Source organism: Sceloporus undulatus, chromosome 4 (genome assembly GCF_019175285.1).
Source record: "Sceloporus undulatus isolate JIND9_A2432 ecotype Alabama chromosome 4, SceUnd_v1.1, whole genome shotgun sequence".
In the NCBI taxonomy this organism is placed as follows: Eukaryota; Metazoa; Chordata; class Lepidosauria; order Squamata; family Phrynosomatidae; genus Sceloporus; species Sceloporus undulatus.
In genome coordinates this window covers 210,318,706-210,342,198 of record NC_056525.1, presented here as the reverse complement: position 1 = coordinate 210,342,198, position 23,493 = coordinate 210,318,706, and the positions used below count along the sequence as shown (strand labels likewise).

General features: G+C 41.4%; 1 protein-coding gene across 6 annotated transcripts in view; it reads right to left on the bottom strand.

Moving 5' to 3' along the window:
* ZFHX4 (zinc finger homeobox 4) overlaps positions 1-23,493 on the bottom strand; it is a 245,535-nt gene that overhangs the window by 6,067 nt on the left and 215,975 nt on the right. For all 6 annotated transcript variants that reach the window (XM_042465376.1, XM_042465374.1, XM_042465375.1 and 3 more), the window contains 2 exons: positions 18,745-18,862; positions 6,087-11,450 (listed from right to left, as the gene is read on the bottom strand). In XM_042465376.1, the coding sequence (XP_042321310.1) occupies positions 6,087-11,450; positions 18,745-18,862 (5,482 nt within the window). The remainder of the gene's footprint in view (positions 1-6,086; positions 11,451-18,744; positions 18,863-23,493) is intronic.

Below are 23,493 nucleotides of genomic sequence, written 5' to 3'. Positions count from 1 at the left end.
AGAGAGACAGAACAACAATATAATGGTTATTACTATCTTTAAGCATGCCATTTTAATTTAAGAGAGAGAGAGAGAGAGAGAGAGAAATAAATAAATAAATAAATAAATAAATAAATAAATGTTATTGTGTACTGTCCTGTTTGGTACATTATGTACAGATCAGGGATAAGGACTGGTAATTCCTTGTTACACTTCATATATCAGATAGGGACAATGTCTGTTACAGTCAACTATTAAAAAGCAGTCCCTGTGATATGTATAACTGTCCTCCACACTGTAGAAAAAGGAATTTTAAGAGGTTGCTTGCAGGGAAAAATAAAAGTTGGCAGAGCTAAGAAACTCTCTTGAAAAGATGGAAGGCTTAGAGCACTCTCTAGGATCAGTGCATGTGTAAGAGGATAAGAGTGATAACCCTAGGCTCTACAGGATAGATGTGTATTAGTTACATGGAAGTACTAATTGAGTGGGCTTGAATGGTGCTTAAATCATCAATATCCAGGTGCTTAACATTACTTAGGATAAAGCAATTAGAATTCAGAAGAAGCTCTCAGATTTAACAAGGCAACCATTTAATGTTTATCACAGAACCATTATTTTTATTTAATAGCAAGCTCAAATATATTGTTAGGGATTTTATAGTTTCTAGAAACAATTTGGTTAAAATTGTCTATTTGGCATAACATCTTCACCAAGGGGTGTGGAGGGGGAGAATGCTAGGGTCCAGGAGCTGCACCTGCCCTTCACCAGATACATTCTGCTTCATCTCCAGTGTTATTTTTAAATGTATTCATATTTATTCAAAATGTATCTCCCTGTACCCTGAAGGGGACGTGAAGGCAGTTCTACTATATTCTCCCTCTGCTCTCTGTTCAGCGAACATTGTCAATAACATTTAAAATAAAATAAAATATTGGCCTCAATAATAACAATAAACCTTAAAGGAAGAGCATGACATTTCAAGAATGGCCTAGAGAAGCTGCAGGTGACCTGTGGGCTGAACTCTTTCCCTCCCCTTTCCCCATTATAGCGATAAATAGACTGACAGAAAATAATTATGGCAATTACAATTTAATGAATGTGTAAATTTTGTTATTAGTAGTTATGTATAACTTATGTATGGTATGGTCTCACAAGCTGAATGAGAATTTGAGGAGGGGGGAACCAAACAGGAGTGGGGAGCCAAACATTTTAAAATTATTTTATATGAAAATGTCCCAGTGCACATTAGTGTGTGAGAGAGGTACAGTTTCACCATGCTTTGCCCCTCAACTGTTTTAGGCACAAGACAGGCCTTTTTGCAACAGGGAGTGGCTGGCAGATCAGTTTCCAGATATGTCACACACACCTCCCCCCCCCCCCCAATAATTTAGATCAGCCCGGGGAACTTGTTGGAGTGATCTTCCCATTTTGAACAATGGTGGCTTTTCAAATAATTTTATTATCTTTTATGAATTTTCTATTTTGGATCCCAACTGAACCAACTTGCAAAGATTTTCAGACTGTGATGAACCATGAAGTTGTAAAACCCACAAGAAAAGTATGGTTGAAATCTGATAACCACTCCTCAGAGAGTAATTCCCATCAAACTCAAAGTGACTTAAGTCTGGTTTGACATGTACAGAACTTCACTGTAAATTACCAGAGTTATTTAAAAAGTAAATGTAGCACATTATAACAATGTTTATGTTTTTGGGGGGAGGGGGCAGGCATTATGTTATAAGATCCTGTAACACATTTAACACTAATAAGTGTGTGTAGGCATAGGAGTCCACTTCATTAGATATGTCTGTTAAACAGAGCATTCAGTGCTTTTTTAAGCACCTGCAAAACAGAGCTCATTTCTGCTAAAGAAAACATATTTTCCACTGTTGGAAACATTTAGGCAAATAACTAATTATATGAGAAGAATGTGCTCAATGATAATTTGATAAGTTCTTTGTCTATTTGATCGTAACTATAAAGATGGACTATAAAGAAAATTATACATTTAAATTCAGAGGTACCACATATCATACTTTGAATACTGTGTCAAAAAACCCTTGGGAGCAGGCAGCAGGAATTTTAACATATTTTGAAACATTTTACAAGGTTAAATAACTAAACTAGTTAGAGGATTACAACCAGGATAAGCTCAAAATGTGTGACTACAAGTAGATTCTGATTAAACATCTTCCTTTGCATCAAACACAGATGTGAACTGCTGCCTATAGCAAAACAAGGAGATGTTAAAACTGGGTTAATAAGATATGAAGCATATCAGCACTGAGCATATATTAAAGAACTTTGATGAGGAGTACTTTTCACTAATGAAAGATTAATATAATCTGCTTTTTTCCCTTTCCCTTTTACTTTTCCATTAAGAGCCATTAAGAACATGTTTTTCTGGGTAAGAAAGATAGGATGGGGGACTATTTAGCATATGGAAGAATGAAATGTCTTAAGATATATCTTTACTTTGCATTTTATACAGAAAAGATTAGCTGCATCAGGTGTCTTGGTTTTAACTGATGCTTCATAGATAATGTTACTGCATTAATGATTTGAAGATCTGGTAACTCAGTGAGCTGGTCCATATGGTTAGCTATCTAGAAATAACCTACAAGCAATTATTCTTGGCCTGCATACAGAACAAACCATTAACATCAGCCAGCACATGCATATATTATGCCATTTCCATACTGCTAGTGGTGTTAACTGACCAAATGACTTTGGGCATATTTCACTGTAAATTGAAAAGCAGAGCAGTTTATGGATTTGGACCCATTCCTGACATATCAACAGATACAGTGTGTGTGCTGCTAAACTTACAGAGACACAGAACTGACTGCACCTGAAGAGGACTGACAGAACCAATTAGTTATTCAGTGAGGAAAAAGAATTCTGTCCTATATTCTTAATGTTCTGGCAACAGTTGGCTCTAATCTCTTTAGGGCCACAGAAACAAAATTTAGGAAGCCTCTTAGAACAATATTAGGCATCATTTACAGTCTAAGAATTTCTGGGTTGTGTCCAAAAGACAACCAGGCAGTCCCAGTGAAGATGAGGGCTGTAGGTAATGCTATAAGTTACGGAGATTACCAAGAAAACTAAACCTTCTTCAGTGAGTGTCAGTGTTAGTTTAAAACATTCTGCTATCTAAAGTAGGGGTGGAAAGAATATTCAAAAATATTTGAAAAATGGTCTAAAGACATGTTTTTCAAGAGATGAGATACCCTGATGAGAAGTATGCTGGACTGATGACAATCTTCACTGTTTGGGACTTATTCTGTGCAAAATTCATATGTGGTTGTTTTGCGGAGAAAACAGAATTTTATGTGCCAGACACAGCATTATCTGCATGGAAAATAATATTTCAACATAGGAGGAAAAAACCCTGTAACTAAGGGTTTGTTCTGCATAAAATTGACCTATGGCTAATTTGCGTAGCATTTTATAAATGGAAAATAATATCTCAATACAGAAATACTAATTTCTGCACAGCAAATGTTATTTCTGCACAGAAAAAAGGTGTAATTACGAATCTGTTCTGCATAAGATTCACTCAGGGTTGGTTTGCATAGAAGACAGCACTTTCTGTGCAGAAAATGTTGTTTGCTACACAAAACCACATGCAAATTTTTCACAGCATAAGTTCTGAATTGTGATTAACCTTTAAAAACTTAATACTTTCTTGCAGCAGGAAGAAAATAGTTGAAATAATTCATTGCTACCTTCATGGAAGAATTCAGTAAAGAATTACATCCCTGATCCAAAGTGAAAAACGAAATACAGGGGCTGGCCAGACTGAATTTTATGTCAATACTTCATCTGAGGGCAGCAGCCACGCTTGGCTGTTCTAGACGCTTCCACTACAGGTAGTAATTTGTAGAATCAAACTTAATGAGGAAACAAATTTCTGTATGTAATTCCATTCTGCATGTATGGAATCAATCTCTTTCACCGGGTTGTTTATTATTATTGTTGTTGTTGCTGATGCTGATCTGTACCTTCAAGTCATTTCCAATGTATGGCATCCTAAGACAAATCTATCATGGGTTTTTCTTGGTAAGATTTGTTCAAAGGAGGTTTGCCATTGCCTTCCCCTGAAGCTTACAGCTTGTGACCTTCCCAAGGTCACCCAATGGGTTCCATGGCGGAGCGAGGAATCAAACCCTGATCTCCTGAGTCACAGTCTAACATTCAGACCACTATGGCTCACTGGCTCTCACTTGTTTATCTATTACTCATTAGCAAATGAGAAAGTAACAGCTATTTGAATAAAATATATTTCAATTTATAGATCAGTTTAAAATGTTTTTAAAAGTTTATATAGTTTTTCATATAATTAGAGGGGAAACACCATGTTTAATATGGGAGTGATCTGGTTATTACTTTAGTGATTGTTTTAAATTATCATTACTTGAAAGTGGGGGGAACAGAAAGATGCTATTGATATATTCTTACTGCAGGTAAGTGAAAGTATGAGACTGATTTCAGGAACTACTCATATGTCAAGTATCGTGAGGAATGAGAAATATCAGTGGTACTGCTTGAATACATTTTCATGACAAAAATGACCTAACAAGGAACAGTAGGTCCTCAAAACAAACACAAACAGAGGCAGTAGCTTAGGAAGCAAATATTTACAAGACAGGTAAAATTTCTGCTTCCATTTTGTGCATACATAAATTTTGTTTACTAGTCAGGTTTATATTTGTTTAATACATTTCTGTCAAGAGCCTTTTTCTGTAACCCCTGTGTAGCTACCAGTGTTCTACAGCAGGACTGAGATCAGGAATGAAATCTTGAGCTCTATCTTTAAAATGATTATTCAGAAGTTCCACTAATTTCAGTTAGATTTATTTAAGGACTGCAGTCTTAGCTGGATACAAGAAATCATAGGAACAAGGTAACGGCATACACATTCTCATTACCACTTGACTGGATCTTTGCATTTGCCTCAGTCACCAGTACTGTTCTCCATCATGTTCTCACTCACATACACATCAGTATTGTTCTCCATCAGTTGCTAACTGCTTTAAATTGCAACAACAGTTTATCAAATATTTAGGAAAACAGAAATCCTATATACATCTGACTGTAAATTCCACTGAATTCAGTGCAGTTGATTTCTCAGTAGACATGTATAGGTTCACACTGTAAATTTTAAAGCCACCCATGGGAATTGTAATTGCATATAAACACTATTGTTAACGATATTGAAATTTACATATGATTTGTTAAAAGAATGATACATTACATTACATTTAATTTTATTTGCTGTAATACTTGTTCATAAAGTCCTGGTAGAGACTGGTGCTATGTGCTGGCCTGGGGCCAAAATTAGGGCTTGAGTGAGTAGAGTGTCCACACACTCTTGAGCCCTACCACGCTGTCTGGGCATCATATTGCCGTGTGCATGTTCAGACAGCGCTGATGACTTGCTTCGTGTGCTGCGCCCAAACGGTGCAGTGCACAAAGGGCGTCATCATGGTGCATGAGCATGCCAATGGTGCCTGTTCTTTGGAGCAAAAAGAAGCCCCTTTTCAGGCCTTCTTTTTCTGCCGTGCGCAGGCCGTGGCATGTGGTTGCCGCGGCCTGCTTCCGGGGCAGAAAAGGGCGGTGTCTTGCTGCCCCTTTCTTCCCGTCTGTCAAGCCCCAAAGATTCAATTAATCCAAAACTTTATAAATATATATTAAATCCAGATTCCTCCCTTGCCAGAAGAAACATCTCTTGGGGGACCTTTGCAAATGGAGGGAAAGGAGAAATAGAAGGTGTAAGATCTCCATCTGTAGCTTCCAGGACATCTCCCATATTTTTCCAGAGAGTCCCCAGATCATTTAGAGCAAATTTTGGGGAGGCAAAGTGCTTTTCAAGGGAATGACCAGCTCCTCTTCCTTCTGCAAGAAGAAATATTCCACTAGTTCAGAACCTCTCTAGATAGAAAGAGACTTTCCATCCACAAAAGGAAGACTCTGGATTCAAGCCATTATCATTCTAACAAATAGCCACAGAATTGATTTAAAAAAAGACCAAATATTTTAATAGCTAAAACACACTGTCTCAGCAAAAGCAACACTGCTCTCCTCTGCTCCCATGTACTTACTGTTTGAACTTTGAGGAAATCCAGTTAAGGAAGATGGACCATTCATTCCAGGCAGAAGTACTGGAGGAAGGCCAGGGAGTCCAGGGTAAGCTGCTGGCAAACTGATTCCATGAAGTGAGCTGCTGTCCATCATGCCTGGCTGCTGTACTGTTAAGCCTAGTACATCTGTAGCCTTCTTTATACGATCCAGTTCTTGCTGTGCCATCAGCTGTCTAACAGTTGTAGGAGCTAAGTAATCTTTTTCCCGATCCAGCTGACTTCCCACAGCTTCTCGCACTTTTGTAATATGTTGTTTGGAAAAGATGTGGTCTCTGATGGACAAACGTGCAGAATACTTCACCCCACACAGAGAACACTCTGGTCTGGATCCATCAGTTGCATTCTGATTGATCATGAATGGCTTCCCTATGTTAATTTTGAATTTTTTTTCTTTTGCTCGTGCATTCTGAAACCAAACTTGAACCACACGCTTGGGCAGGCCAATCTCATTCCCTAGCATTTCACATTCTTGCATGGTTGGAGTCCGATAATCACTAAAGCAAGCCTTCAAGACCTTAAGCTGTAGGTTACTCATTTGTGTTCGAAATCGTTTGTGACCAGGTCGGTCACTGTTTTTAGATTTAAAGCTTGCTCCAAATGGATTAGGTGAACTTGGATCAGCTATGCTTGATGTTTCACTACGATCAGCATTATCATCAGGATCATCAGTAATGTAAACACTTTGGTCAAGTTCACCGTCTTTCTCATTGAAATGTATTGACGGGCTAGTCAGGGAGAACAGAAACTTGTCATCACTGTTCTCCGTATTAGGCATGTTTGTGTTTTTTGGCAAATTGTCATTTAGAGAATTTTTTGGCTCTTTAGGAGATGATGTAGATTTCCCATCTCCTGAACTACCAGTCATATTGTCTGTTTCATTGTTTCCCTCGTCTCCTGTTGTGGCATCACTAATTGCTGTATTAATTGAAGAAGTTTCATCAAAGTCAGTTTTATTCTGATCAAAGCCAGCATCAACAGGAGTAGTATTCAGATTCTCAATGTCTTCACTGCATTCTGCTTTGAAAGAAGAAGGACTTAAAAGATGTTTCGGAGACATTTCTGCAGTTTTACTAACAGGAGTTGAAACAGTAGACGCTAATTCATTTTCACTTGACAAATCAATCTTTGCTAATGATAATGATGGATAGTCAAAAAACATGTATTTTTGTGGGCTCTCTCCTTCTTCTTCATTGGCTATCAAAGGACTTGGTGGCAAACTATAACCTGCTTGTTTTCCTTCATTCCAGTGACGACTGCGAATGTGACTTTCTAAAGCAGATTTTGCCTTAAACAGTGCTCGACAAAAAGGGCATCGTTTATGTGATTGAGCTGGACCTACTGCACGGAATTGTCCTTTTCTTTCTCGAGCTCTTGTATTTTGGAACCAGACTTGCACAACTCTCTTTTTTAGACCAACTTCCCGTGCAATATGATCGAGCATTTTTCTGGTAGGATTGGAATCTAAAAGGTATTTTTCATAGAGAATTTCCAATTGCTCTGGAGTAATTGTAGTTCTCAGTCGCTTATCCCTGTGCTGGTCTTCACCACTGTTTCCTCCTTCTTTTTCACTGCAGTTGTTATCTTCCTTATCCTCCAGTTTCCGTTTAAGGGAGCCAGAAATTGAAGCAGTATGGTGAGCTGAATGTGATGAACCAACTTGTGGTGTCATCTGAGCTAAAGAACTATTCAGCAACTGTCCAGTCATTAGAGGACTATTAGGATCAAATATCATATAGGGCATATCCATAGGCCTTTCCAAAAATTGAGAATGAAGGAATTGATTTTGGGCTGCTAGGAAATGCATGTGCTGGTGTTCTTGCCAAAGTTCTAAAGTGGGAAAGGCAACTGTACACTGGTCACATTGGTACTGTAATAACTGAGGAGGTAGACTGTTCTGAAGAGAAGTCATTGAGATAGTTAAAGGGCTGGAAGGAACAGGTGTAGTCTGTGATGCAGAAGGTGGCCTGCCTCCTATTTGGGATTGTTTGTGTTGCTGTGTTTGAGAAGCTGAGGGCTGTGGTTCAGAAGAAGCTGGTGTTGCAGACTGCATTGGTTTGTTGCCCTGGGAAGGAGTCTCCACTTGCTTAGGTATGGTATCATTTTGCTTTGGCTTTTCTGTTGTGTCAGGTTTAGGAGAGGCTTTTTCAGGTTCAGGTTTGGGTGACGGCATTAAAGGAGTACTGCAACCAGATCCAGAGCTTGCTGTTGTTACAGCAGTACTTTTTGATAAGTCAGATGGAACAGAAACAGTGTAATTCTTGTAAACTGTTTGATCTGTGGCATCCATTGAATCCTCAGTTTGGCTTTCATCTTGTGCATCATCATCTTCATCTTTATAACACAGTTTTTTCTGATGTGTAATTAAGTCAAAAATTCGAGGGAAAACCACACTACACTTTTTACACTGATATTGCATGTTGCTAGTCCGAATATATCTCTCATTGGTGAGCTCCCTTTTCTCATTATCTTTAGTTTCAGCTTGATTCTCATAACTTTTGCGAGCCTTCTGTCGTGCATTTTGGAACCATACGACAATAACTCGAGTAGGTAGGTTAAGTACAGTGGAAAGTTGTTCAATTTCATCATCCTTTGGATAAGCATTTGTATCAAAAAAGTCTTGTAAGACTCTTAGCTGGTAGTCAGTAAATCTAGTTCGAGATGACCGCTTGCTGAAAGCTGAATCAGATTTGTAATGTTCTAAAGAACTTGGCTGTGGTTCAATTCTAATATCTTCCAAAACAGTTATGGGAGGATTGCTAAAATTGTATGGAGAATCCTTGTTCCTTTGTCGTTCTTTAAACAAGGTATTTCGAAACCAGTGTTTGATCACTTTTTGCGAAAGGCCAGATTTCTCAGCCATTTCCTGAATCTGTTCTTCACTTGGAGAGTTATTAATATCAAAATATGCCCGCAATATTTTTAATTGGTCATCAGTGATTCTAGTACGTGGCCGTTTGAACTGAGAATGTCGTAGGAAATTTGGATCTAATCCTAGCTGCTGTTGACAAAGCTGAGTAAGATCTGCAGACAAAGTATCCATTGGTGGTAGCTGGAGGGCAAGCTGAGGAGGCAATGCTGGATGTTGCACTGGCTGCATCATAATTGGAGGGAAAAGTGGAAGATCCAGTGAAACTGGTAGCTGCACTGGTGGTGGTGCAGACGGTGGTGGTGGTGGTGGTGGTGGAGGTGGTGGAGGTGGTGTTGGTGGTGGAGCTTGCAGTGGAGTAGGAGTCATGTTTTGCATTTTCCCCGAGCTGGATGTAGATGACTGAGAAGTTGCTGCAGTTTGGGTTGGTGGTGGGGGAGGTGGGGGAGGTGGAGGAGGTTCTGGAGAAGATGGTGAAATAGGATAAAGCTTGTCGTAAGCCTCTCTGTATTGACAGGCAAACTTTTCAAGTGCACCATGTGGAAAGAACTGACCATGAACATGTTCTTGATGGCTCTTTAGTATAAGAATATTGGAAAATAATTTACTGCATGCTGCACATTCCAATTTGTCTGTATTTTCGCAATCACCAGTTTTGTTTTTTTTCTGCACTTTCTGTCTGTTCTCATTGTACTGAATAACCAACTCAAAGCCAAAGTTTTCCAATAAAGCCTTGGCTGCATTTCCTCTTGCACCAGAAGCAATTCTAGGAGGTGGGATGGTTGGTTCTGAGGATTTCTGCTTTTTCATATCTTTGTTTTCTTTCAGTCCTTCACTATCATTTGTGAATTCTTGCTTTGGTTTTTCTTGTTTTTCAGAAATCTCGTCTGATTCCTTATAGGATAGTGTATCCTTCATAATCTGGCATTCTGTATTTACTACAGTATTCTGCTCTGTTTTCACTGACTTAATTGTTTGCTGCTGCTGTGGCTTTTGTGACTGAATCTGAAGTGGTGTAGCTTGATACTGTTGTGCTTGTTGTTGCAGTATTTGTAGTTGAGTTTGACCAACATGATGTTGAGTTTGGATCTGCTGTTTGAGATCTTCCAGCAGTGAGCCTGCCATCCCAGGCATACCAAATGCAGGAGAACCAGGCAAACCCAGGTCAGGGCTCAAACTGAACTCTGTCCCTGGAATATAGAATGGAAAAAGAAACTGTGGCTGCTGAAACTGCAATAGTGCTTCTGGTGTCATAGGAAAATGAGGCAAAAATGCTGGGTTTAGGAACTGGGGTTGAAAGAAAGCAGCTTGCTGTTGTAATTCATGCTGGAGTTGCATCTGTAGCTGTGCTGGTGACTGGGCAGTATGATGTGTAGGTTGAGCAGAAACCAATTCAGAAGCTTGCTTTTTATTTAATTCTTTGGCATCTATGTGGGTTTCCTTGCTGTTAACTGCTGGTAAACTTATAGGATCTACCATCCCTTGGCTGGGGCTATTAACATTCCCTGCTGTATTATTTCCACTCATTGCATTACTGCTAGGTTCTAGTTTTGCAGCCCTTGCCTTAGTTTGATGAAGCACAGATCTCATATGTATTTCCAGTGTAGAACTTTGGCTATAAGAAACATTACAAATGCTGCATTTGTAGGGTTTGTTGTCAGTGCTACTGTTAGCTTCTTGTGGGACAGGGCTGGATGCTTCCTGCAACACCTTTTTGAGTTTATGTAAATGTGACACTGAATTATAATGGACCAAAAGAATGTTCTTTTGAGTGAAAGATTCTTTACACACTGTACATTTGTATGGGCGAGAAGGATCTAGAAATTTTTCCATAGTAAAATTTGGCCCTTTTCTAAAAGGTAAAGTCCGCTTTGGTTCTGAGCCCATTTCATCTGGAATGGAACTACTATCACTTCCTACAGGACTTGCTTTACCTTCCTGGTCCATCTCGTATTCTCTTTCTATATCATGTTCTAGTGCATGTTCATCTTGTGCCATACTTTCATTTTCTGCCCAAAGGTCACCATTTACAGGTAAAGATGCACATAACTGCTGAATTTCAGCTTCACTGAGTTCTGGGTGACCTGCTTCCAAATGTTTTTTTAAAGCCTGGAATGTACGGAAGCTACGTTGGCAAAGGCTACACATAGTAGCAGCCCGAATAGCATGATACTGGGAATGTATTTGAAGCTTCTGCATAGTCTTAAAAGCCAAGCTACAATGGTTACAACGATATTTATAGACATGGCGATCAGATACAGAAAGCTGCTGCCTCTTCTGCTGTTCGTTCAACTGATCTGGCAGTGATTCAATGTTTTTTGTATCTTTACTGCTGTTTTTGTTCCATTCTGGCATTTCAGTAGATTCCTTGAGTGGCTTCTGTTCCTCTGTTTTAATTTCCATTCCAGTTTTTGATTCTTCCAGCCCAGGGGTATTCTTCTCATCTGGAGGACTTTCACCTAATTGAATTTTTAAAAAAGAGAAAATAAATGATGTTTAGTCACTGTAGAATGTGAACATATAAATTGTAATCAAGCATTATCCACCTCACATGCAAGCAGGAGAGTGCCTAGCTGCACACAGTGTATCTGAGGAAAAGAATTTCCTGTTCAGGTAGAGGCTTTTCCATGTGAACAAGAGTTCTGGAAAATCAAGGAGCCTACTTGGATTGCTGTGCATGAATGGGAACCACTCCTCTTTTGGTTTCCACAAAAGGAAATAAACTACAGAAACTACTACTCATGCTGAAGAAAGCTGAATACGCTTTGTATATTAAATTAATGATGTACTGTATACAACATTTATTTTAATAAATGAATGCATGCTATTCAGGGCTTTAAATTTTAGATATAAAAATCAACCTTCTCATGATGCTGGGTCCAGAACCAGCAAGGGTTGGTTTCTTTCTTTCTTTCTTTCTTGAGTATGTGTATGAGTATGAGAAAGCAAAATGTGGAGGCACATTTCTAATCAACTATTTCATGAGCTGTCAGCCCTTTCAGGGTTTTTAGGGGCTCTACAGACGAGTGGCTCCGTGCCATCCTTCTTTGCCCCGGCATAGTTGCTGCAGCAACCAAAGGGCACGGCAACAATGCCTCTTGGGAGCAAAAAGCTGCCGAAAGCAGCTTCCTGGGAGGGCATGACTGGTGTGCTCATGTGCCCCGATCGCATCACTTCCAGACAGTGCAGTTTGGGCGCTGCACCATGCTCACACCATCATGGTGCTACCCATGTAGATGGGAGTGAGCAATGATGGCAGCCTCCTCGCGAACTAGGGCTGCTGGGCATGTAAATGCCCAGCCTCATCTAGTCCTAGTTTGCAACGAGGACACCAAAAAATACCTGTCTGTACCGATCCTTAGTCACAGAATGGGATCCAATAGTGTCTTTCCACTGATGGAACTACTTTCATACCTAACACTTAGAAGGTAGTGATTTTATGTTTTTCTATACATAACGGAGAATATGATACTTTCATAGTTGGTATGTTTAGTCTATATAACTCCTCTTAGAAAAGGGAAGGCTGGTTTTCTGTGTTCATTTTGCTGGGGTGAGTTCTCAAACTTTTTAAACTGTGAGCCATTTCTGTGTCTGGGAGGAGGAGCTAGAAGCCTAATTCTATATAACTCCTGGCAGAGGCACATGCCAAATTATTCTTTCTACTTTTTATGGTCAAGGAGCTTTTTGAAGTACAGAGGAGAAGGTGACCTGGGAACAGTGTTGGAGAGGGGCTTCTTTGAATTCTCAATTTTCTTTTAACTTTTTTCCTTAAGGGGCTTGTGGGGACTTGTACAGTATTTAGAGGCAGTGAGTCAGAGACTTGCCTCTGGAAGGAGTTAGTAGTCAGGAGCTCTCTACATAACTATAGTCCCAGTTGATTGAGCTTGCTAACAAAGTTTGGGGACAAAGGCCATGGCAGCAGAGGTTCTTTCACTAGTGTTTAGCAGGGGAAGCCCACAGTCTTGTTTCAGTGCCTCCTTAAGACTTCTCAATATGGACACTGAGGGACCTGCTGCAGTCACCTGCAACACTTGTGGGATGTTTGTCTTCTTGCTTAGGGATGTGGAGAACTTCTACTGCACCAAGTGCAGGTTAGTAACCCTCTTGGAAGAGAATGTCCAACAGCTGGTGGCCCAGGTATACACTTCAGCATCGTAGGGAGCAAGAGGTTTTCCTGAACAGAACAGACCAGACAGACTTGGATGAGAAACACACAGAAGAAGTTGCTGGGGAGGAGGAGGTCACTTCACATACAACGGAAGTAGATAGTTGGAGGAACGTCACACACAGAAGTAAGGAAACCAGGGATCATTCTGTGAACTTGCAGCTTCAGAATCAATTTGAATCTCTCTCTGTTATCAGGGATGATGAGAAAGAGCATCAGGGAGAGATTTCAGGGACAGAGCAAGGGAGCCTGAGAGTACCACCAAACGGAACAGCCACTGCCAAGCCTCGGAGGAGGCATGTGGTGGTGGTGGGGGGGACTTCTTGCTGAGGGGTACCAAAGCAGTGGTTTGTGGTCCTGACAAGATGTCTCGGGAGGTGTGTTGTCTCCCTGGGGCAAAGATCTGTGATGTGACAGAAAGGCTGAAAAGACCATTATCACTTTCTTTTGGTTCATGTGGGAACCAATGATACTGCAAGGCACAGCCTTCAGAATATCAGAAGGGATTACAAAGCTCTGGGGAGGAAGCTGAAAGAGATGGATGCACAGGTTGTCATCTCATCTCTTCTCCCAGTTGAGGGGCATGGTCCAGGAAGGGAGAGGAAAATAGCAGAAATTAATAACTGGCTCCACAGATGGTGCTGCCCAGAATGATTTGGGTTTTTTTTGGATCATGGTCTGAGGTTCCATGAGGGGGGACTGCTGGAAAGGGATGGGTTGCATCTCATGACAGTTGGCAGAAACGTTTTTGCCAATATCAAAAATTAGATAAGGAGGGCTTTAAACTGAGTTATGTGGGGAAAGGAGACAGAATTCTGGAAGGCAAAAGGGCTGGAGAAAATAGTCAAACTGTCATAGAAGAAACAAGGCAAACAGTGGAAAGACCCAACAGTGGGAGGCAAAAAAACCTGCACAGGCAGCTAGCGGGGACCTATGGTCTTAGATGTCTCTACACTAATGCACAGAGCATGGGAAATAAGCAAGATGAACTTGCACTCCTAGCACAACAATGCAAATATGATATAATAGGCATCACTGAAACCTGGTGGGATGAGTCTCATGATCGGAATGTAGAAATAGAGGGGTATAACCTTTTAAACAGGAATAGGCCAAGCAGGAAAGGAGGAGGAATAGCATTATATGTCAGGGATATTTACACCAGTGAAGAGATCCAGGACATCAATCCTGGAAGCCAGGTGGAGAGCATCTGGATAAGAATTAAAGGGTAGGGAAACAACAAGGATGTTATTGTGGGAATGTACTACAGACCCCCAAGTCAGACTGAGGAATTGGATGATGCCTTTCTAGAACAGATGTCCGCACACTCAGAAAGGAGAGATTTAGTAGTGAGGGGTGACTTCAACTATCCTGATATTTGCTGGAAGTCAAACTCAGCAAAATCCTCAAGGTCTAGCAAATTTATCACTTGCCTCGAAGACAATTTCATTGTACAAAAGGTGGAAAAGGCAACAAGGGGATCAGCTATTTTAGATCTGATCCTAACCAACAGGCATGACCTGGTTAATGAGGTGCAAGTGGTGGGATCCTTAGGTGGGAGTGATCATGCTCTCCTGGAATTTGTTATACAATGGAGAGGAGAAGCCAGGCATAGTCAGACACACATTCTAGACTTTAGGAGAGCTGATTTTAGTAAACTTAGAGAAATATTGGGGGTGATCCCATGGTCAGGAATACTAAAAGAGAAGGGAGTTCAAGATGGATGGGAGCTGCTCAAAAGGGAGATACTGAAGGCACAATTTAAAACAGTTCCAATGAGGAAGAAAAATGGAAGATGTCTCAAGAAACCATCATAGATGACTAAAGAACTTTCAAATCAGCTAAGTTTTAAATGGAACATGTATAAGAAATGAAAAAATGGGGAAATCACCAAAGAGGAATTCAAACAAATAGCTAGCATGTGTAGGGGTACAGTCAGAAAAGCTAAAGCGCAGAATGAACCGAGACTTGCTAGAGAGGTTAAGAACAATAAAAAGGGCTTTTTGGGGGGTATGTCTGCAGCCAAAGGAAGAACGAAATGATAGGGCCACTATGTGGAAAAGATGGCAAAATACTAACAGAGGACAGAGAAAAGGCAGAATTACTCAATACCTTCTTTGTCTCAGTCTTCTCAGAAAAGGCAAAGGGTGCTCAACCTGAGGATAATGGAGCAGAGGACGGAATAGGGTAATTTCAGCACAGAATAGGAAGAGATAGTACAGGAATACCTGGTTAACCTAAATGAATATAAGTCTCCAGGATCAGATGAACTACATCCAAGGGTATTAAAAGAACTGGAAAATGTAATATCGGAGCCAATGGCAATAATCTTTGAGAACTCCTGGAGAACAGGAGAAGTGCCAGCAGACTGGAGGAGGGCAAACATAGTCCCCATCTTCAAAAAGGGGGAAAAAAGAGGATCTCAACAATGATCGTTCAGTTAGTCTGACATCTATACCAGGAAAGATTCTAGAATAGACCATTAAAAAGAGAGTCTGTGAACATCTAGAAAGCAATTCCATAATCACAAAAAGTCAACTTGGGTTTCAGAGAAACAAGTCATGCCACACAAATCTAATTCTCTCTCTCTCTCTTTTGATAAAATAACCAGTTGGTACATGAAGGGAATGCTGTGGATATAGTATATATTGATTTCAGTAAGGCCTTTGACAAGGTTCCCCCTGACATGCTTGCAAACAAGCTTGTAAAATGTGGGCTAGACAAAGTAATTGTTACATGGATTTGCAATTGGTTGAGTAGCTGAACCCAAAGGGTGCTCAATAATGGCTCCTTTTGATCCTGGAGAGAAGTGACCAGTGGGGTGCCACAGGGTTCTGTGCTGGGCCCAGTGCTATTCAACATCTTTATCAATAACTTGGATGACAGAATTGGGAGCACATTTGCAGATGACACTAAATTAGTAGGAGTAGCTAATACCCCAGAGGACAAGATCAAAATTCAAAATGACCTGAATAGACTAGAAAGCTGGGCCAAAGCAAACAAAATGAATTTCAACACGGAGAAATGTAAGGTACTACACTTAGTGCGGAAAAATGAAATGCACAGATATCAGATGGATGACACCTGGCTGAAAGAGACTATGTGTAAAAGGGATCTGGGAGTCCAAGTAGACCACAAGTTGAACATGAGTCAACAGTGCAATGCGACAGCTAAAAAGGCCAATGTGATTTTAGGCTGCATCAATATAATAATAATAATAATAATAATAATAATAATAATAATAATAATAATACATTTTATTTCTATTTCTTGCCTCTCCCAATGGATTGAAGCGGGATTATAAGCATAAAACCACAACGACAAGCATAAAACCACAGTAACATCTAGATTACAATAAAATATCATCACTTAAAAATGCAATTCAGAACAATCTAGTGTCTAGATCAAGGGAAGTAATAGTGCCATTGTATTATGCTCTGGTCAGGCCCCACCTGGGATATTGTGTCCAGTTCTGAGCACCACAATTCAAAAAGGATGTGGAGAAACTGGAGCGTGTCCAAAGGAGGGTGACTAAAATGGTGAAGGGTCTGGAAATCATGCCCTATGAGGAATGACTTAGGGAGCTGGGGATGTTTAGCCTGGAAAAGAGAAGGTTAAGAGGTGATAAGATAGGCCTGTTTAAATACTTAAAGGGATGCCATATTGAGGAGGGAGCAAGCTTGTTTTCTGCTGCTCCAGAGACTAGAACGCGGAACAATGGATGCAAGATACAGGAAAAGAAATTCCGCCTCAACATTAGGAGGAACTTCCTGACAGTAACTGGATGGCCCTTGTGGTCTCTTCCAACTCTATGATTCTATGTTGCTGTGAAGTAAATGGGTATATTCATGTCAAAACACCTAAATCCTTTTGGCTCAAAAAAAAAAGAAAAGAAAAGAAAAGAAAAGAAAACAGGGTGGTTGAACAGCGGTGATGACATTTCTATAATGATTACAACCACAAGAAATGCCTTAAAACAGGCTTTGCTTTTTATAAGTTTATTCAAGAATTTATCCAACTCTGTGTATCTGAACATAGGTGAACCGAGTATAGATCTTTAACTTCTTTTGACTTCCCACTTCCGCAGCTGAAATACTGTGCCTGGTATTTGTTTGTTTTAAACCATTTATTTATTGCCTTCCATCCCATCAAGGCCCCTGAAGATATGACAGATATATTAATTTTGGCAGCTCGAGATCAATTGATAAAATAGTCAAAATAACATTTTTGTTTGCAACTCAAGAAGTCTGAGATTTTTGCATGGGTTAGGATAGCACTGAGGGACAGTGAGGCTCTTCTACATCTAACAAGTGTGCAGCAGGCAATAATTCATCATGTTATGCATGTTCTTATGTAGAAATACATTTATGGAGAAAGCTTCACCTTTTGATATTCTGTCTTTCAGACATACCGTTATTTATATATGTCCCCTGGTATATTTTTTCTCTGTGGTTAAGGGCCTTTTATTTGGGGGGGGGGGGCGTCCAATCCCTGTCATATACTTAACAAACTAAAGAGGTCCAAATGCAGATAAAAGATCACATGACCTGGGCTCAGTCTTTCTCACTCAGGTGAGATTTATTATAAGTCAATTTAAATTATACCAATTGTCATGGATTCATATACATCAGCGTATACACATTTACCCAAATTTGAACCCCATTTGTAAAACTAGTAGATGAGGTAGAGGGCCTTATGTATATATCGAGAACTGGGCCTGATAATTTCTATAAGAACCTACCTTGCATTGAAACAAAATAAAAAATGATCCAGTTCTGGTGCACTTAATGTTGATAATAAATGAATTCTTCAATGCATTGTCCAACCGTAAGGTAGAGAACGTTTCCTTATTCACAAGGGAAAGAATCCTTCAGCTACTCTTAGAAATTTATTTTTTGCGCCACTTATTTGAAACTATCTGTCTTTTCTTTGCAAGTAACCACTGTAGAGTTAATAATTACTTTATATAGTGCATGGACACTCAAGCCATGGAAAAGATTTCATATGTCATATAGGTTTTGGGGTGCTTAACCTGAACTAGATCTACCAATCTGATCTAGGTACTACTAACACATGTAAAATCCATATATATAAAGTCTATCATATATATCTATATCACTCTCTCTTTACATAGCCCATATAGTACCTTTTATGTACCAGATGGATATATCAGTACAGGCTTCTAGAACAATAAAACATCCAGGGTTTTAGATGCACAAAAAACTTTAGGAGGAAAACCCCTAAAAGGGAAAGACATGCTAAGTGACTATTTTTGATGGTGGAGAAAAGAGAAACAGGAAGAAGAAATTGGATGAAACAATTTGTTGGTGAGGGGGAAATTTGGGGGGGAAAGACTGTTAATGACAGTTGGATGGAATGGAGTGCCTTGAACTCTTCACAGAAGTATTTTCTAACTCTTCTTGCAAATCACACTTACATTCATGAATTTCTGTGGGTGGGAGATTGCCTTTTATAATACTGCATTATTTTTCTTTAGTACTCAAAATACTCCCACCTTAATAGGAAATATAAGTTCTCACCAAAAAGCACTAACATTTCAGTTCTGCAAGCCTGGTCTTTTGTTGACATACCTGAGTATTTCCCAGATCCCTCAGCTGTCAGACTTGCAGACGTGTCACAATCAGATTTTTCTGAAGCTGATGCTGGCAGTAGCATATTATTAGGCATCATCATATCTGGTACAGGAACCTTTATAAAGAAAAAAATGATACTGCACTTAACAAGAGAACTATATTTTTTTTATCACATCAAGTGATTTAAACAACAAAACTTAATTTTGTAATTAAGCTCAGGGATACAGCAGTGGAAATGGTGTGGATGCAAGATCACTAACCAAAAAATCCCTAGCAAAAGAGTTAAACGGTTATTGAAAGTTCCCACTCTTCTGTCAGAAGTATGTGAACTCTAAGCAACTTGTGAGTCCAGCAGTACAAAGTCATTACTTCTGTGGGCTGTAGTAAAATCCAGTTTCATGTATTGTTAGGGAGAGGCTATAAAGACCACCCCATTTTCCATCTCCCCATCTGAGGCAGTGGCGCAGCAGCAACTCCTGGGACTGGGGCGAGACATCTCTCTGCCCTTCTGCATCTTCCAGCAGTGCAGCAGCATCGGTGGGCCAGGGAGAGGCTATGGAGACCACCCCATTTTTCATCTCCCCACTTGAGGCAGTGGCACAGCAGCAACCAAGGGGACCAGGGCAAGGCGTTTCTGTGCCCTTCTGCACCTCCCCAGTGGCGCAGCAGCATCAGTGGGGCCAGGGAGAAGCCATAAAGACTGCCCCATTTCCCATCTGGGGCAGCGGCGCAGCAGCAACCACTGGGACTAGGGCAAGGTGTCTCTCAGCCCTTCTACACTTTCCCAGCGGTGCAGCAGCATCAGTGGGGCCAGGGAGAGGTTATAAAGACCACCCCATTTTCCACCACCCCCCACCTGTGGCAGCGGCGCTGATGGCCTTATTCCCTCCTGCCTCACCTGAGGTCAGGAATGAAGTGGGGGCAGCTATCCGAGTTGTGCTGGGGAATGGGAGATATGGTTGTAATGGAGTTAACACGTGTTACAAAAGAAGGCGGGATCGCTGTTTGATAGCGATCCCTCCTTCAGTTCCCTCTGTTTCCCAAAATGGATTGGAGAGCATACCAATCATTCCACGGAACCTCACCCTGCTCCTTTGCAATGCCAGGTTGGTTAAAAACAAATCCCATATCATCTATGATCTTCTCCTTGATGAGGATGCCGACCTGGCTTGCTTTACAGAGACCTGGCGGGGAGAGGATAGCGCCGTTACGTGGGCGTAGTCCCTCCCAGCCGAGTATTCTGTTAGTGAGCAAGTGAGGGGAAGTGGCCTGGGGGGCGGAGCGGCTCTAGTTTATAAGAACAATCTGACCTTGGCCAGGATACCTGTTCAGAACACAGCCCACTTTGAGTGTATATACCTTAACCTGAGGACCAGGGATAGTTTGGGGATTCTGCTAGTCTACCGACCACCCTGTTGTCTAGCAGACTCCCTAACTGAGCTGACACAGCTGGTCTCGGAGTTGCTGTTGGAGTCACCCAGACTTTTAGTTCTGGGAGACTTCAACATCCCCCTCAAGACCAGCTTAACAGGTGCGGCTCGGGAATTCATGGAAACCATGACCAACATGGGCCTATCCCAATTGGTCATCAGGCCCACACACTGTGTAGGTCATACACTCGATGCAGTCTTTAGTACCGAACAGGAACATCCGTGGGTGGAGGTTAAAAACCCACCGCCTTGTCATGGACGGATCATTTCTTGCTCGAGGTGGAACTAAGAGCCTCTATCCGCCCCTCCGGGGTGGTGGACCTATTAGAATGGTCCGCCCTCGGAGGCTAATGGAACCAATTGGATTCCAAATAGCCTTGCAGGGTTTAATGGTTGGAAATGTCGGTGACCCTGTCGAAGCTCTGGTTAACACTTGGAACACCGACTTTACCAAGGCTATTGACACGATCGCTCCCAAGTGTCCTTGCCAACCCGCTTCTAATCGCAAACCATGGTATACACCAGAGCTTAGGCAAATGAAGCGGGTTGGACAATGACTAGAGCGCATCTGGCGAAAAACTCGACTCTTATCTGACAAGATTCGCCATAGGAACTTTCTTTGGTCCTATCGGGAGGCAATACGTGCAGCACAGAGATGTTTCTCCTCTGCAAGTATTGCGTCTGCAGAGTCTCATCCAGCAGAGCTGTTTAGGTAGTAGTGAGGGAACTGACACGGGTTCCCCCTGCACAGAACCTTTTACTTAACCCAACAATGGCCTGTTGTGATGTATTTAACAACTTCTTTGCAGACAAAATCTCTCAGATAAGAGCCGACTTAGATGCCAGTATTGTAACAGAAACAGCGGATGAGGTGTCCATCGACTCCGTTAATGAGATTATCCTGGATCAACTTCAGTCTGTGAGTACCAATGGCATGGACAAACTCCTTGGTAGAGTAAGGAAAACAACTTGCCTGCTTGACCCTTGCCCATCATGGGGGGGGGGGGGCGCAGTAAGACAGTTTGTTACGAACATCATCAATGCATCCTTCAGGGAAGGTTATATTCCATCTTGTTTAAAGGAAGCGGCTGTTAGGCCGCTTCTGAAAAAACCTTCCCTGGACCCCCTGGATATGAACAACTTTAGGCTAGTTTCTTTGTTGCCATTCTTGAGCAAGGTAATCAAGAGGGCGGTTACTTTTCAACTCCAAGCTGTCTTGGATGAAACCAATTATCTTGACCCATTTCGAACTGGCTTCAGGACAGGCTTTGAGGTTGAGACTGCCATGGTTGCCTTGACCGACGATCTACGTCTGAGCATCGACAGGGGCAGTGTGACCCTGTTGGTGCTTTTAGACCTCTCAGCAGCTTATGACACAATAGATCATGACATCCTCTTGGATCGCCTGAGGGGATTGGGAATTGGAGGCACTGCATTGCAGTGGTTCCATTCCTTCTTCTTGGCCAGATCCCAGAGGGTGATGCTCGGGGACAGTTGCTCCAGTAAAAGGAAGCTCACCTGTGGAGTGCCACAGGGTGCTATCCTGTCCCTGATGTTGTTCAACATCTATATGAAGCCGCTGGGTGAGATCATTTGGAGTCATGGAGCTGGGTGTTATCAGTATGCTGATGACACCCAAATCTATTTCTCCGTGACTTGTTCGTCGGCCTCAAATTCTGATGGCATATCCTCTCTCAATGAATGTCTTTGGGCAGTAATGGGCTGGATGAGGAAAAACAGATTGAGACTGAATCCAGACAAAACTGAGATGCTCACGGTAGCGGCCCCGAAACCAGGAATCGGGTTGCAATCTCCAGTCCTGGATGAGGTCACACTTTCCGTCAAGGACTGTGTTTGCAGTTTGGGGGTGCTCCTTGATTCATAGCTCCTGATGTCGAATCAGGTAAATGCGACAGTAAGGAGTGCTTGTTATCAGCTTCGGCTGATACGCTAGCTGCGCCCTTTCCTGGAAGTAAGGGATCTTGAGACTGTTGTCCACAGCGCTGGTAACCACACATCTAGATTTCTGTAATGCGCTCTACATGGGGCTACCCTCGTACTTGATCCGGAAACTGCAACTAGTACAGAATATGGCAGCCAGAGTAATTTCCGGAACATCTAGGAGAGAACATATTACTCCGGTTTTAAAGTCCCTCCACTGGCTGCCTATTAGTTTCCGGGCCCAGTACAAGGTGTTGGTTATTACCTTTAAAGCCCTAAATGGCTTGGGTCCAAACTATCTTTGGGACTGCCTTCTCCCCTATAATTCTCCCCGCGCACTCTGGTCCTCTGGAAGAAGCCTACTTCAGCCACAAACATCTAAGCTTTCGGCTACCTCCCAGAGGGCATTTTCCATCATCGCCCCCAGACTGTGGAACGGCCTGCCGGATGAGATCCGTCTGCTTACATCCTTAGACACCTTTTAAAAAGGCTGTTAAGACGGATCTCTACCGGCAGGCCTTTCTAGAATAGAGAACTTGGCCTCAGGAAACTCCTATGAATAAATAGATACCGCCGCTCCCATTGATTATTGTTATATTGATTATTGTTATATTGATTATTGTTATGTTGTTTGACCTTTGGGTCAATTTTAACTTGTATGGTTTTAATTCTCTATTAGATTTAATACTTTTTTAAGGGGGGAGGGTATTAGGGATTTGATATGTTTTGTATTTTAACTTGTTAGCCACCCCGATTGCTCTCAGAGGGGCAGGATATAAATAAAATTTATTATTATTATATTATTATTATTTTAAAAAAGAAAAATTGGTGAGAATGTTCTCTGATTAAATTACCTAGTGACCTTTAGAACCTTTAGATCAGAACTTGGTGTGAACCTCTAGCATGTGGTTTTTGCTCCTCCTCCAACCCGTACATCATTATTTATGTTTTTCTGTTACATTTTTGCTTTGTGATTCTAAAGCTGTTTTCACATGATACAGCGTGCCTGCGTCATACGCGGGCGCGCTTTACGCGGCTTGAGCATACGCTTGTTGAATTGAATGGGTGCGTGAATTGAATGGGTGCGTGCGCCCGTTGCGCCCTGCCGCGCCGCCGCGCACGAGCCCCATTGTTTCCAATGGGGCTTGAGCATAGGCGGAAATCACCTTACGCGGAGGGATCCAGAACGGATCCCCGCGTAAGGTGAGGGCCCACTGTAGTTCAAAATATGGTGAATATGGTATCTGTCTCATGTTCAGTGGTAATTAATATCGGAAAGAATACAAAAGATAATGTGATTTTACATTCTAATCAATATAGATAGACCATAAAGTAGTAGTTGCCCCAAATGCTTTTAGTATGTTGACTATAATCT